Here is a 15,178-nt window from a genome sequence, read left to right as displayed (position 1 = left end):
TTGAGAGGTGCAGATGCTGAAAGAGAGCGATGAGTGAGTACAGCTTTCCAAACAAGCCCGTGACCATGGGTTTATTCTGTCCAGAGATCTAGCATGCATCAACCTCTAAAGGCACCAGATGACAGCTGTCAGATGCAGCAATGATTCATTGAATCCATGAAAAAAATTCTTATGGCCACTGCCCACTGCCACAGCCTTGATTCTGGCTTCTTTGGAGAAGACTGAGGGCAGTGCCAGCACTCCCCGGGGGGCAGCAGAACTTCTTCCATTGTAGCAGGGATTTTTCAGAAAATTCGAGGACATCACTGTCTCCCTTCATAGGTGAAATGTCTTTGTTCCCCTGGCTTTTTAGTCTCAGCAGATTCCAGGCATAATCTTGAACAACACACAAGGCAGCATCTTCAACAACACGCAAGTCATCATTGGTGGCCAGTCCCAAATTGTGACCATCAACAGGCAATGGCGTGTGGCAATCATTGAGAAAAGGAGCTTCAGTGGGTCCTGGAAAACTGTCTGGAACTACAACACGGTGGGTGACAGCGAGGGGGCTTGTTCATGTACATCCAAGGAGACTGACTGCTATTACAGCTGGCTCAGAGACAGTGATAATTTCTTTATTCTGAATGTTTGGAGTCCATGATGTAGAGTAGAAATTCTCAGCATTAGTTATGGTTTTGTCGAGTATAAACAGCTGGAAGATACTGAATTTTGAGCACTAAATTATTTTATTTTACAGGGTGTCATTGCAACCAAAGTCTCACAACAGAACACCTGCTACATTTCCATCATGAACAGAAGCGAGATGCCCCGCTTTGATAACCTGGCCCGCCTGGCACAAGAGAGCAGGGTAAGATTCCAAAGGAGTAGCAGGGTCCTGGCCATAGAAATCATTTGGCCATTTCTTCATGTGCTTTTTCTTTCTGGACACGATCAGGTTGTGTCTTGTGGCACAGTTTTCCATCTCTCAATAGTAATGCAGATTGGGAACATGTTTCAGGAATGCTTTGTGAAAAGAAGAAAGGGGCTGCATTATTCCCTCAACTAGCTAAACTTTCTTTGAGGATATTCAGCTCTGCAGCTTGCTGGGCAAAGCCTTGCTCTAAGAAGCCCTTCAAGGGCCTTAATCCTATTATGCCAAAATCTCAAAGTCCTTCACAGACTTTTCACTACCAGTTTGCACTGGTCAGCTCAGAACTTAGCTTTGTAACTATTCTTGGCCAGACTCCTTTTTGATTTGGGGCCTGATAAAGCATCTACCCATTCCTCAGCTTTTCTCCCAAATTCATGGGATGGGCCACAACAGGAGGCTTCTGGACCTAGCTGAGAGAGCAGAGGGAACCAAGGGACTCAGAGGAAAGACAGGAAAGCAGGCAATGATTTGGCCCAGGCCACAAATCACTCCAGGAGGAAAGCAGAGCAGCAATTCATTTGAAATGATCTCAAAGGGGGCTTTCAGAAAGACGTGTTACACTTGAGCACCCAGGGTTCTCAGAGAGGGGTGCTAAACACCATTTGCAAATAGTCTGAGAGCAAATGTATCTGCCCAGGCTTGCTTTTGCCCTCTATGGTTCCAAACTAGAGGGGGATGGAGGATGAGAATTCTCATGCCAACCTTCCAGTCACAGCCCGGGTGCCCCAGAGGGGCGAGGGCAGTGATGGAGCAAATGCCTTGGAAGGAGCTCTGGCTCCACAGAGCGGCCACACTCCTCCTCTTGAGCACTTTCCTTGCGCTGCCACTCCCCCTCAGGCTCCCAGCAACTTGACTCCCTTAGAAGCATGTGACTTTAGAGCAGCCTTCAAGGCTAGCTAGTGGTCCCACAGACCCCCAGGGGATTAAAAGGCGTCCTAAAGGCAATCTGAACCCAAACACCCAGCCATCAGTCATCATTACAGAGCTAGGAACAACCCAAGCAGGAACCAGCTCCTGGCACTGATCTCGCTGAATGCTGGTTTTTGTTGTTTAGAACCTGATAGGTCTTGGAAGACATACCAAGAAGATCACCTTTGTCACCAATGGATTGGTCAACAACCTCAACTCCTATGGAGCAGACATCACGGCTATGTGCAGTGGAGTCACCACCTACCTGGCTTCCGAAGTTCACAGTGAGTGCAAGCATGGGAATTCTGAGGGTTACTGACCTGGCCAATTCTTCCTTGGGGCATGACTAAGGCACAGTTGCTGCTCATCCACCTCAAAACTCAAAGAAAACCTCCTGTAGAACTTCAGCCACGGTCTCAGGCATCAGCTCATGGGGTTTCATCTTTTCTTTTCCAGCTTTCCAAGGACCCCAGGGGAATCTGGGATCCTGCATTACCCTCGATGTCCTGAGAGTTGTAGAGCTGCAGTACTGCAATAGCAATGGCAATTGGAATGGCAATTGGAATGGCAACAGCAATGGCAACTGGAACAACAATTGGAATGGCAATTGGAATGGCAACTGGAACAACAATTGGAATGGCAAATGGAATGGTACCTGGAACAACAATTGGAATGGCATCGGCAATGACAACTGGAACAACAACTGGAATGGCATCGGCAATGGCAATTGGAATGGCAATTGGAATGGAATTGACAATGGCAACTGGAACAACATTTGGAACGGCAATGGCAATTGGAATGGCAATTTCCCGGTGAGAAAACCTTGGCCCTTAGATTTCTCAAACCTAATGGGGGGGAAACCCGGGCTGCTGCCCAAAGCCAACCCTGATGCCCTTCTTGCCTGGCATCTCCTCTTTCGTGAGGTTCCTGCTTGAAGGTTCAGATGCTGAAAGAGAGCAAGGAGTGAGCAGTGCTTTGCATCCAAGCCCTTTAGCATGGATTTACTCTGGCCAGTGATCTAGCATGCATCAACCTCTAAAGGCAACAGATGACAGCTGTCAGATGCAGCAATGATTCACTGAATCCAGGAACAGAATTCCTATGGCCTCTGCCCACTGCCACAGCCTTGATTCTGGGTCCTTTGGAAAACACTGAGGGCAGTGCCAGCACTCCCCGGGGGGCAGCACTTCTTCCATAGCAGCAGGGATTTTTCAGAAGCTTTGGGGACATCACTGTCTCCCTTCAAGGGCAAACCGTCTCCTTTCCCTTGGCTTTTTAGACTCAGCAGATTCCCAGCGGCATCTTCAACAACACGCAAGTCATCATTGGGGGCCAGTCCCAAGTTGTGACCATCAACAGGCAATGGCGTGTGGCAGTCATTGAGCAAAGGAGCTACAGCGGGTCCTGGAAAACCGTCTGGAACTACAACACGGTGAGTGGCAGGGAGGGGCTTCCTTCAAAAAGCATCCAAGGAGTCAGGCTGCTCGTACAGCTGGTCCAGGGACTGTGATTGGTTCTTTATGCTGAACTTTTGGAGTCCTAGTCTGGGGCACTGAAACCCAGCATTAGTTATACTTTCCATCCCGACTTTATCCCAGCATTAATGCTTGGAAGAAACTGAATTGTGGGCGCTAAATACTTTTATTTTACAGGGTGTCATTGCAACCAAAGTCAGGCAACAGAACACCTGCTACATTTCCATCATGAACAGAAGCGAGATGCCCCGCTTTGATGACCTGGCCCGCCTGGCACAAGAGAGCAGGGTAAGGTTCCAAAGCAGTGGCAGGTTCCTGGCCATAGACATCACTGGGCCATTTCTTCATGTGCTTTTTCTTTCTGGACACCATCAGGTTGTGTCTTGTGGCAGAGTTTCCTGTCTCTCAACAGTAATGCAGATTAGGAATTTGTTGTAGGAATGCTTTCCCAAAAGAAAGGGGCTGCATTATTCCCACCCCCACTTGCCTGGAGGATGTTGAGCTCTGCAGCTCGCTGGGCAAATCCGTTCTTTGTGGAGCTCTTCAGTGCTTTCTTTGCGCTGCCATCTCACCTCAAGTTCCGTGCATCTTGACTCCCTTAGAATGAGCTCTGCCTTTGGAGCTCCTGTCAAGGCTTGCTAGTGGTCCCACAGGCCCCCTAGGGGATTAAAAGATGTCCCTAAAGGCAGCTGGGACTCAAACACCCAGCCCTGAGTCATCATTGCAGAGGAACAGGCCTAGCAGGAATCACCTCTCTGCACTCAGCTTGCTGAATGTTGGTTTTCAATGTTCAGAACCTGATTGGCGTTTTTGGAAGACCTACCAAGAAGATCACCTTTGTCACCAATGGATTGGTCAACAACCTCAACTCCTATGGAATAGAAATCGCGGCTATGTGCAGCGGACTCACCACCTACATGGCTTACGAAGTTCACAGTGAGTGTAAAGCGTGGGAATTCTGAGTGGTACAGATCTGGACTTTTTGTCTCCTGGGGCATTACTAGGGCACAGTTGCTGCTCTTCCACCTCAAAACCCACAGAAACCAAGGGCTTCAGCAGTTGCCCAAAGGGTTCGGCACCTCGGCAGACCGAGACTGGAAAAGGATGGGGTCACAGCCCCCATCAACGACCCAAAACAAGCCCTTACAGCTCCTCTCCAGGAAGCTCAATGGGGCTGAAATTTGCACCTGGTGTGTTTTAGCTCACCCTGCAATGCCCTGATACACCCAGTCAAGAAATAGGGTCATCCCAAGAACCGCTGTCCTTCAGGTCAGAGCTTGGTCATCAGTTGACTCAGACAGCCACCAAAGCCTTGTGCTTCACAACTCTAAGTCAAGTCGCTCTGATCCCTGGAGGTTTTTCCCTGGGGCAATGATCCAATTCCCCAGGGCTAACATGACCTACACTTGGTAGGATTCTTCCAGAACCTCACAGCTTGTGTGACTGGGCCCACAAACTGGCAGCAGCCTCACCATGCAATGCCCAGCCATTGGGACTCGCAGGACAAAGTGCAATTGAGCCCCGACTTCTGCACAGGAAATCCCAAAGGCTGTTCAAGAGCAGGTCTTTGTGAGCATTCCTGGCTGAGCCACAGAGCCGGTGCTCTTTGGGGACTCCAAGAGAATCTTTCCCTTGCGCAGCTCAAACATTCCCACAGCAGCAATTCCGATGAACCTGGTTGGCTCTTAGCGACACCTCCACCCTCTTGTAGCAAGTCAGCCAATGTCTTATGCATCAGCTCATGGCCCTTTGTCTTTTCCAGCTTTCCAAGGACCCCAGGTGAATCTGGAATCATGCATTACCCTCGATGTCCTGAGAGTTGTGGACCTGAAGTACTGCATTGGCAATGGCAGTGTCAATTTCCCGGTGAGAAAACCTTGGCCCTTAGATTTCTCAAACCTAATGGGGGGGAAACCCGAGCTGCTGCCCAAAGCCAACCCTGATGCCCTTCTTGCCTGGCACCTCCTCTTTTGTGAGGTTCCTGCTTGAAGGTTCAGATGCCTTTAAAGGGCAATAGGTCAGCAGCGGTTTCCAACCAAGCCCTTTGAGTGTGGATTTACTCTGGCCAGTGATCTAGCATGTACCAACCTCTGTTGTCAGATGCAGCAATGATTCACTGAATCCAGGAACAGAATTCCTATGGCCTCTGCCCACTGCCACAGCCTTGATTCTGGGTCCTTTGGAAAACACTGAGGGCAGTGACGGCATTTCCCAGGAGGCAGCACTTCTTCCATAGCAGCAGGGATTTTTCAGAAGCTTTGGGGACATCACTGTCTCCCTTCAAAGGCAAACCGTCTTCTTTCCCTTGGCTTTTTAGACTCAGCAGATTCCCAGCGGCATCTTCAACAACACGCAAGTCATCATTGGGGGCCAGTCCCAAATTGTGACCATCAACAGGCAATGGCGTGTGGCAATCATTGAGAGAAGGAACGTCACCGGGTCCTGGAAAACCATTTGGAACTACAACACGGTGAGTGGCAGCGAGAGGGCTTCCTTCAAAAAGCATCCAAGGAGTCCGGCTGTTCATACAGCTGGCCCAGGGATGGCGATTGTTTCTTTATTCTGAATGTCTGGAGTCCACAGTCTGGGGCACTAGCACTCAGCATTCGTTAGTTGGGTAGCCATCCGAAATTTATCCCAACATAAACAGTTGATAAAACCAGAATTGTGAGTGCTGAATAATTTCATTTCACAGGGTGTCATTGCAACCAAAGTCACGCAACAAAACACCTGCTACATTTCCATCATGAACAGAAGCGAGATGCCCCGCTTTGATAATCTGGCTCACCTGGCACAAGAGAGCAGGGTAAGGTTCCAAAGGAGCAGCAGGTTCCTGGCCCTGGAGATCACTGGGGCATTTCTTCATGTGCTTTTTCTTTCTGGAGAAGATCAGGTTGTTCCTAGTGGCAGAGTTTCCTTTCTCTTAAAAAGCAATGTAGATGAGAAATGCACAGTAGGAATGCTTTGCCAAAAAAAGAAAGGGGCTGCAGCATTCCCTCCCCGAGGATGTTGGCCTCTGCAGCTTGCTGGGCAAACCGCTTCTCTGTGAAGCCCTTCAGTGCTTTTGTTGTGCCGCCACTTCCCCTCAAGTTTCCTGCACCTTGACTGCTGTAGAGCAAGGTCTGCCTTTGCAGCCACCTTCAAGGCTTGCTATTGGTCCCTCAGGTCCCCAGGGGATTAAAAAGCATCCCTAAATGCAGTTGGGGATTAAACACAGAGTCCAGAGTCCTCCTCCCAGAGCTAGGAAAAGCCCACGCAGGAACCAGCTTCTGGCAATGATCTCGCTGAATGCTGGTTTGTGATGTTTAGAACCTGATTGGCGTTTTTGGAAGACCTACCAAGAAGATCACCTTTGTCACCAATGGACTGGTCAACAACCTCTACTCCTACGGAATAAACATCGCGGCTATGTGCAGTGGACTCACCACCTACCTGGCTTCCGAAGTTCACAGTGAGTGCAAGCATGGGAATTCTGAGGGTTACTGACCTGGCCATTTCTTCCTTGGGGCATGACTAAGGCACAGTTGCTGCTCATCCACCTCAAAACTCAAAGAAAACCTCCTGTAGAACTTCAGCCACGGTCTCAGGCATCAGCTCATGGGGTTTCATCTTTTCTTTTCCAGCTTTCCAAGGATCCCAGGGGAATCTGGGATCCTGCATTACCCTCGATGTCCTGAGAGTTGTAGAGCTGCAGTACTGCAATAGCAATGGCAATTGGAATGGCAATTGGAATGGCAACGGCAATGGCAACTGGAATGGCCAATGGAATGGCAATTGGAATGGCAACGGCAATGGCAACTGGAATGGCCAATGGAATGGCATTGGCAATGGCAACTGGAACAACAATTGGAATGGCATCAGCAATGGCAAATGGAACAACAACTGGAATGGCAATGGCAATGACAACTGGAACAACAATTGGAATGGCATCGGCAATGACAACTGGAACAACAACTGGAATGGGAATGGCAACTGGAACAACAATTGGAATGGCAATTGGAACGGCAATGGCAATTGGAATGGAAATTGGAATGGCAATTGGAACGGCAATGGCAATTGGAACGGCAATTGGAATGGCAATTTCCCGGTGAGAAAACCTTGGCCCTTAGATTTCTCAAACCTAATGGGGGGGAAACCCGGGCTGCTGCCCAAAGCCAACCCTGATGCCCTTCTTGCCTGGCATCTCCTCTTTCGTGAGGTTCCTGCTTGAAGGTTCAGATGCTGAAAGAGAGCAAGGAGTGAGCAGTGCTTTGCATCCAAGCCCTTTAGCATGGATTTACTCTGGCCAGTGATCTAGCATGCATCAACCTCTAAAGGCAACAGATGACAGCTGTCAGATGCAGCAATGATTCACTGAATCCAGGAACAGAATTCCTATGGCCTCTGCCCTCTGCCACAGCCTTGATTCTGGGTCCTTTGGAAAACACTGAGGGCAGTGCCAGCACTCCCCGGGGGGCAGCACTTCTTCCATAGCAGCAGGGATTTTTCAGAAGCTTTGGGGACATCACTGTCTCCCTTCAAGGGCAAACCGTCTCCTTTCCCTTGGCTTTTTAGACTCAGCAGATTCCCAGCGGCATCTTCAACAACACGCAAGTCATCATTGGGGGCCAGTCCCAAGTTGTGACCGTCAACAGGCAATGGCGTGTGGCAGTCATTGAGCAAAGGAGCTACAGCGGGTCCTGGAAAACCGTCTGGAACTACAACACGGTGAGTGGCAGGGAGGGGCTTCCTTCAAAAAGCATCCAAGGAGTCAGGCTGCTCGTACAGCTGGTCCAGGGACTGTGATTGGTTCTTTATGCTGAACTTTTGGAGTCCTAGTCTGGGGCACTGAAACCCAGCATTAGTTATACTTTCCATCCCGACTTTATCCCAGCATTAATGCTTGGAAGAAACTGAATTGTGGGCGCTAAATACTTTTATTTTACAGGGTGTCATTGCAACCAAAGTCAGGCAACAGAACACCTGCTACATTTCCATCATGAACAGAAGCGAGATGCCCCGCTTTGATGACCTGGCCCGCCTGGCACAAGAGAGCAGGGTAAGGTTCCAAAGCAGTGGCAGGTTCCTGGCCATAGACATCACTGGGCCATTTCTTCATGTGCTTTTTCTTTCTGGACACCATCAGGTTGTGTCTTGTGGCAGAGTTTCCTGTCTCTCAACAGTAATGCAGATTAGGAATTTGTTGTAGGAATGCTTTCCCAAAAGAAAGGGGCTGCATTATTCCCACCCCCACTTGCCTGGAGGATGTTGAGCTCTGCAGCTCGCTGGGCAAATCCGTTCTTTGTGGAGCTCTTCAGTGCTTTCTTTGCGCTGCCATCTCACCTCAAGTTCCGTGCATCTTGACTCCCTTAGAATGAGCTCTGCCTTTGGAGCTCCTGTCAAGGCTTGCTAGTGGTCCCACAGGCCCCCTAGGGGATTAAAAGATGTCCCTAAAGGCAGCTGGGACTCAAACACCCAGCCCTGAGTCATCATTGCAGAGGAACAGGCCTAGCAGGAATCACCTCTCTGCACTCAGCTTGCTGAATGTTGGTTTTCAATGTTCAGAACCTGATTGGCGTTTTTGGAAGACCTACCAAGAAGATCACCTTTGTCACCAATGGATTGGTCAACAACCTCAACTCCTATGGAATAGAAATCGCGGCTATGTGCAGCGGACTCACCACCTACATGGCTTACGAAGTTCACAGTGAGTGTAAAGCGTGGGAATTCTGAGTGGTACAGATCTGGACTTTTTGTCTCCTGGGGCATTACTAGGGCACAGTTGCTGCTCTTCCACCTCAAAACCCACAGAAACCAAGGGCTTCAGCAGTTGCCCAAAGGGTTCGGCACCTCGGCAGACCGAGACTGGAAAAGGATGGGGTCACAGCCCCCATCAACGACCCAAAACAAGCCCTTACAGCTCCTCTCCAGGAAGCTCAATGGGGCTGAAATTTGCACCTGGTGTGTTTTAGCTCACCCTGCAATGCCCTGATACACCCAGTCAAGAAATAGGGTCATCCCAAGAACCGCTGTCCTTCAGGTCAGAGCTTGGTCATCAGTTGACTCAGACAGCCACCAAAGCCTTGTGCTTCACAACTCTAAGTCAAGTCGCTCTGATCCCTGGAGGTTTTTCCCTGGGGCAATGATCCAATTCCCCAGGGCTAACATGACCTACACTTGGTAGGATTCTTCCAGAACCTCACAGCTTGTGTGACTGGGCCCACAAACTGGCAGCAGCCTCACCATGCAATGCCCAGCCATTGGGACTCGCAGGACAAAGTGCAATTGAGCCCCGACTTCTGCACAGGAAATCCCAAAGGCTGTTCAAGAGCAGGTCTTTGTGAGCATTCCTGGCTGAGCCACAGAGCCGGTGCTCTTTGGGGACTCCAAGAGAATCTTTCCCTTGCGCAGCTCAAACATTCCCACAGCAGCAATTCCGATGAACCTGGTTGGCTCTTAGCGACACCTCCACCCTCTTGTAGCAAGTCAGCCAATGTCTTATGCATCAGCTCATGGCCCTTTGTCTTTTCCAGCTTTCCAAGGACCCCAGGTGAATCTGGAATCATGCATTACCCTCGATGTCCTGAGAGTTGTGGACCTGAAGTACTGCATTGGCAATGGCAGTGTCAATTTCCCGGTGAGAAAACCTTGGCCCTTAGATTTCTCAAACCTAATGGGGGGGAAACCCGAGCTGCTGCCCAAAGCCAACCCTGATGCCCTTCTTGCCTGGCACCTCCTCTTTTGTGAGGTTCCTGCTTGAAGGTTCAGATGCCTTTAAAGGGCAATAGGTCAGCAGCGGTTTCCAACCAAGCCCTTTGAGTGTGGATTTACTCTGGCCAGTGATCTAGCATGTACCAACCTCTGTTGTCAGATGCAGCAATGATTCACTGAATCCAGGAACAGAATTCCTATGGCCTCTGCCCACTGCCACAGCCTTGATTCTGGGTCCTTTGGAAAACACTGAGGGCAGTGACGGCATTTCCCAGGAGGCAGCACTTCTTCCATAGCAGCAGGGATTTTTCAGAAGCTTTGGGGACATCACTGTCTCTCTTCAAAGGCAAACCGTCTTCTTTCCCTTGGCTTTTTAGACTCAGCAGATTCCCAGCGGCATCTTCAACAACACCCAAGTCATCATTGGGGGCCAGTCCCAAATTGTGACCATCAACAGGCAATGGCGTGTGGCAATCATTGAGAGAAGGAACGTCACCGGGTCCTGGAAAACCATTTGGAACTACAACACGGTGGGTGGCAGCGAGAGGGCTTCCTTCAAAAAGCATCCAAGGAGTCCGGCTGTTCATACAGCTGGCCCAGGGATGGCGATTGTTTCTTTATTCTGAATGTCTGGAGTCCACAGTCTGGGGCACTAGCACTCAGCATTCGTTAGTTGGGTAGCCATCCGAAATTTATCCCAACATAAACAGTTGATAAAACCAGAATTGTGAGTGCTGAATAATTTCATTTCACAGGGTGTCATTGCAACCAAAGTCACGCAACAAAACACCTGCTACATTTCCATCATGAACAGAAGCGAGATGCCCCGCTTTGATAATCTGGCTCACCTGGCACAAGAGAGCAGGGTAAGGTTCCAAAGGAGCAGCAGGTTCCTGGCCCTGGAGATCACTGGGGCATTTCTTCATGTGCTTTTTCTTTCTGGAGAAGATCAGGTTGTTCCTAGTGGCAGAGTTTCCTTTCTCTTAAAAAGCAATGTAGATGAGAAATGCACAGTAGGAATGCTTTGCCAAAAAAAGAAAGGGGCTGCAGCATTCCCTCCCCGAGGATGTTGGCCTCTGCAGCTTGCTGGGCAAACCGCTTCTCTGTGAAGCCCTTCAGTGCTTTTGTTGTGCCGCCACTTCCCCTCAAGTTTCCTGCACCTTGACTGCTGTAGAGCAAGGTCTGCCTTTGCAGCCACCTTCAAGGCTTGCTATTGGTCCCTCAGGTCCCCAGGGGATTAAAAAGCATCCCTAAATGCAGTTGGGGATTAAACACAGAGTCCAGAGTCCTCCTCCCAGAGCTAGGAAAAGCCCACGCAGGAACCAGCTTCTGGCAATGATCTCGCTGAATGCTGGTTTGTGATGTTTAGAACCTGATTGGCGTTTTTGGAAGACCTACCAAGAAGATCACCTTTGTCACCAATGGACTGGTCAACAACCTCTACTCCTACGGAATAAACATCGCGGCTATGTGCAGTGGACTCACCACCTACCTGGCTTCCGAAGTTCACAGTGAGTGCAAGCATGGGAATTCTGAGGGTTACTGACCTGGCCATTTCTTCCTTGGGGCATGACTAAGGCACAGTTGCTGCTCATCCACCTCAAAACTCAAAGAAAACCTCCTGTAGAACTTCAGCCACGGTCTCAGGCATCAGCTCATGGGGTTTCATCTTTTCTTTTCCAGCTTTCCAAGGATCCCAGGGGAATCTGGGATCCTGCATTACCCTCGATGTCCTGAGAGTTGTAGAGCTGCAGTACTGCAATAGCAATGGCAATTGGAATGGCAATTGGAATGGCAACGGCAATGGCAACTGGAATGGCCAATGGAATGGCAATTGGAATGGCAACGGCAATGGCAACTGGAATGGCCAATGGAATGGCATTGGCAATGGCAACTGGAACAACAATTGGAATGGCATCAGCAATGGCAAATGGAACAACAACTGGAATGGCAATGGCAATGACAACTGGAACAACAATTGGAATGGCATCGGCAATGACAACTGGAACAACAACTGGAATGGGAATGGCAACTGGAACAACAATTGGAATGGCAATTGGAACGGCAATGGCAATTGGAATGGAAATTGGAATGGCAATTGGAACGGCAATGGCAATTGGAACGGCAATTGGAATGGCAATTTCCCGGTGAGAAAACCTTGGCCCTTAGATTTCTCAAACCTAATGGGGGGGAAACCCGGGCTGCTGCCCAAAGCCAACCCTGATGCCCTTCTTGCCTGGCATCTCCTCTTTCGTGAGGTTCCTGCTTGAAGGTTCAGATGCTGAAAGAGAGCAAGGAGTGAGCAGTGCTTTGCATCCAAGCCCTTTAGCATGGATTTACTCTGGCCAGTGATCTAGCATGCATCAACCTCTAAAGGCAACAGATGACAGCTGTCAGATGCAGCAATGATTCACTGAATCCAGGAACAGAATCCCTATGGCCTCTGCCCACTGCCACAGCCTTGATTCTGGGTCCTTTGGAAAACACTGAGGGCAGTGCCAGCACTCCCCGGGGGGCAGCACTTCTTCCATAGCAGCAGGGATTTTTCAGAAGCTTTGGGGACATCACTGTCTCCCTTCAAGGGCAAACCGTCTCCTTTCCCTTGGCTTTTTAGACTCAGCAGATTCCCAGCGGCATCTTCAACAACACGCAAGTCATCATTGGGGGCCAGTCCCAAGTTGTGACCATCAACAGGCAATGGCGTGTGGCAGTCATTGAGCAAAGGAACTACAGCGGGTCCTGGAAAACCGTCTGGAACTACAACACGGTGAGTGGCAGGGAGGGGCTTCCTTCAAAAAGCATCCAAGGAGTCAGGCTGCTCGTACAGCTGGTCCAGGGACTGTGATTGGTTCTTTATGCTGAACTTTTGGAGTCCTAGTCTGGGGCACTGAAACCCAGCATTAGTTATACTTTCCATCCCGACTTGATCCCAGCATTAATGCTTGGAAGAAACTGAATTGTGGGCGCTAAATACTTTTATTTTACAGGGTGTCATTGCAACCAAAGTCAGGCAACAGAACACCTGCTACATTTCCATCATGAACAGAAGCGAGATGCCCCGCTTTGATGACCTGGCCCGCCTGGCACAAGAGAGCAGGGTAAGGTTCCAAAGCAGTGGCAGGTTCCTGGCCATAGACATCACTGGGCCATTTCTTCATGTGCTTTTTCTTTCTGGACACCATCAGGTTGTGTCTTGTGGCAGAGTTTCCTGTCTCTCAACAGTAATGCAGATTAGGAATTTGTTGTAGGAATGCTTTCCCAAAAGAAAGGGGCTGCATTATTCCCACCCCCACTTGCCTGGAGGATGTTGAGCTCTGCAGCTCGCTGGGCAAATCCGTTCTTTGTGGAGCTCTTCAGTGCTTTCTTTGCGCTGCCATCTCACCTCAAGTTCCGTGCATCTTGACTCCCTTAGAATGAGCTCTGCCTTTGGAGCTCCTGTCAAGGCTTGCTAGTGGTCCCACAGGCCCCCTAGGGGATTAAAAGATGTCCCTAAAGGCAGCTGGGACTCAAACACCCAGCCCTGAGTCATCATTGCAGAGGAACAGGCCTAGCAGGAATCACCTCTCTGCACTCAGCTTGCTGAATGTTGGTTTTCAATGTTCAGAACCTGATTGGCGTTTTTGGAAGACCTACCAAGAAGATCACCTTTGTCACCAATGGATTGGTCAACAACCTCAACTCCTATGGAATAGAAATCGCGGCTATGTGCAGCGGACTCACCACCTACATGGCTTACGAAGTTCACAGTGAGTGTAAAGCGTGGGAATTCTGAGTGGTACAGATCTGGACTTTTTGTCTCCTGGGGCATTACTAGGGCACAGTTGCTGCTCTTCCACCTCAAAACCCACAGAAACCAAGGGCTTCAGCAGTTGCCCAAAGGGTTCGGCACCTCGGCAGACCGAGACTGGAAAAGGATGGGGTCACAGCCCCCATCAACGACCCAAAACAAGCCCTTACAGCTCCTCTCCAGGAAGCTCAATGGGGCTGAAATTTGCACCTGGTGTGTTTTAGCTCACCCTGCAATGCCCTGATACACCCAGTCAAGAAATAGGGTCATCCCAAGAACCGCTGTCCTTCAGGTCAGAGCTTGGTCATCAGTTGACTCAGACAGCCACCAAAGCCTTGTGCTTCACAACTCTAAGTCAAGTCGCTCTGATCCCTGGAGGTTTTTCCCTGGGGCAATGATCCAATTCCCCAGGGCTAACATGACCTACACTTGGTAGGATTCTTCCAGAACCTCACAGCTTGTGTGACTGGGCCCACAAACTGGCAGCAGCCTCACCATGCAATGCCCAGCCATTGGGACTCGCAGGACAAAGTGCAATAGAGCCCCGACTTCTGCACAGGAAATCCCAAAGGCTGTTCAAGAGCAGGTCTTTGTGAGCATTCCTGGCTGAGCCACAGAGCCGGTGCTCTTTGGGGACTCCAAGAGAATCTTTCCCTTGCGCAGCTCAAACATTCCCACAGCAGCAATTCCGATGAACCTGGTTGGCTCTTAGCGACACCTCCACCCTCTTGTAGCAAGTCAGCCAATGTCTTATGCATCAGCTCATGGCCCTTTGTCTTTTCCAGCTTTCCAAGGACCCCAGGTGAATCTGGAATCATGCATTACCCTCGATGTCCTGAGAGTTGTGGACCTGAAGTACTGCATTGGCAATGGCAGTGTCAATTTCCCGGTGAGAAAACCTTGGCCCTTAGATTTCTCAAACCTAATGGGGGGGAAACCCGAGCTGCTGCCCAAAGCCAACCCTGATGCCCTTCTTGCCTGGCACCTCCTCTTTTGTGAGGTTCCTGCTTGAAGGTTCAGATGCCTTTAAAGGGCAATAGGTCAGCAGCGGTTTCCAACCAAGCCCTTTGAGTGTGGATTTACTCTGGCCAGTGATCTAGCATGTACCAACCTCTGTTGTCAGATGCAGCAATGATTCACTGAATCCAGGAACAGAATTCCTATGGCCTCTGCCCACTGCCACAGCCTTGATTCTGGGTCCTTTGGAAAACACTGAGGGCAGTGACGGCATTTCCCAGGAGGCAGCACTTCTTCCATAGCAGCAGGGATTTTTCAGAAGCTTTGGGGACATCACTGTCTCCCTTCAAAGGCAAACCGTCTTCTTTCCCTTGGCTTTTTAGACTCAGCAGATTCCCAGCGGCATCTTCAACAACACGCAAGTCATCATTGGGGGCCAGTCCCAAATTG

At 49.9% G+C, this 15,178-nt stretch overlaps 1 protein-coding gene across 1 annotated transcript; it reads left to right on the top strand.

The window, feature by feature from the left end:
* The first annotated feature begins 2,950 nt into the window (after nt 1-2,950).
* On the top strand, nt 2,951-14,297 carry LOC128800977 (uncharacterized). The gene is made up of 18 exons (XM_053966542.1): nt 2,951-3,251; nt 3,472-4,230; nt 5,057-5,148; nt 5,612-5,764; nt 5,990-6,100; nt 6,604-6,745; nt 6,918-7,010; nt 7,850-8,001; nt 8,222-8,332; nt 8,839-8,980; nt 9,807-9,910; nt 10,362-10,514; nt 10,740-10,850; nt 11,354-11,495; nt 11,668-11,760; nt 12,600-12,751; nt 12,972-13,082; nt 13,589-14,297. The coding sequence occupies exons 2-18, from the start codon at nt 4,068-4,070 to the stop codon at nt 13,754-13,756; spliced, it is 2,193 nt and encodes a 730-aa protein (XP_053822517.1). The 5' UTR covers nt 2,951-3,251; nt 3,472-4,067; the 3' UTR covers nt 13,757-14,297.
* The last annotated feature ends 881 nt before the right edge of the window (nt 14,298-15,178 follow it).

This window comes from Vidua chalybeata, chromosome 28 (assembly GCF_026979565.1).
Source record: "Vidua chalybeata isolate OUT-0048 chromosome 28, bVidCha1 merged haplotype, whole genome shotgun sequence".
Taxonomy (NCBI): Eukaryota; Metazoa; Chordata; class Aves; order Passeriformes; family Viduidae; genus Vidua; species Vidua chalybeata.
Note: the sequence above shows the minus strand (reverse complement) of the source record. Positions and strands in the feature narration are given on the sequence as shown.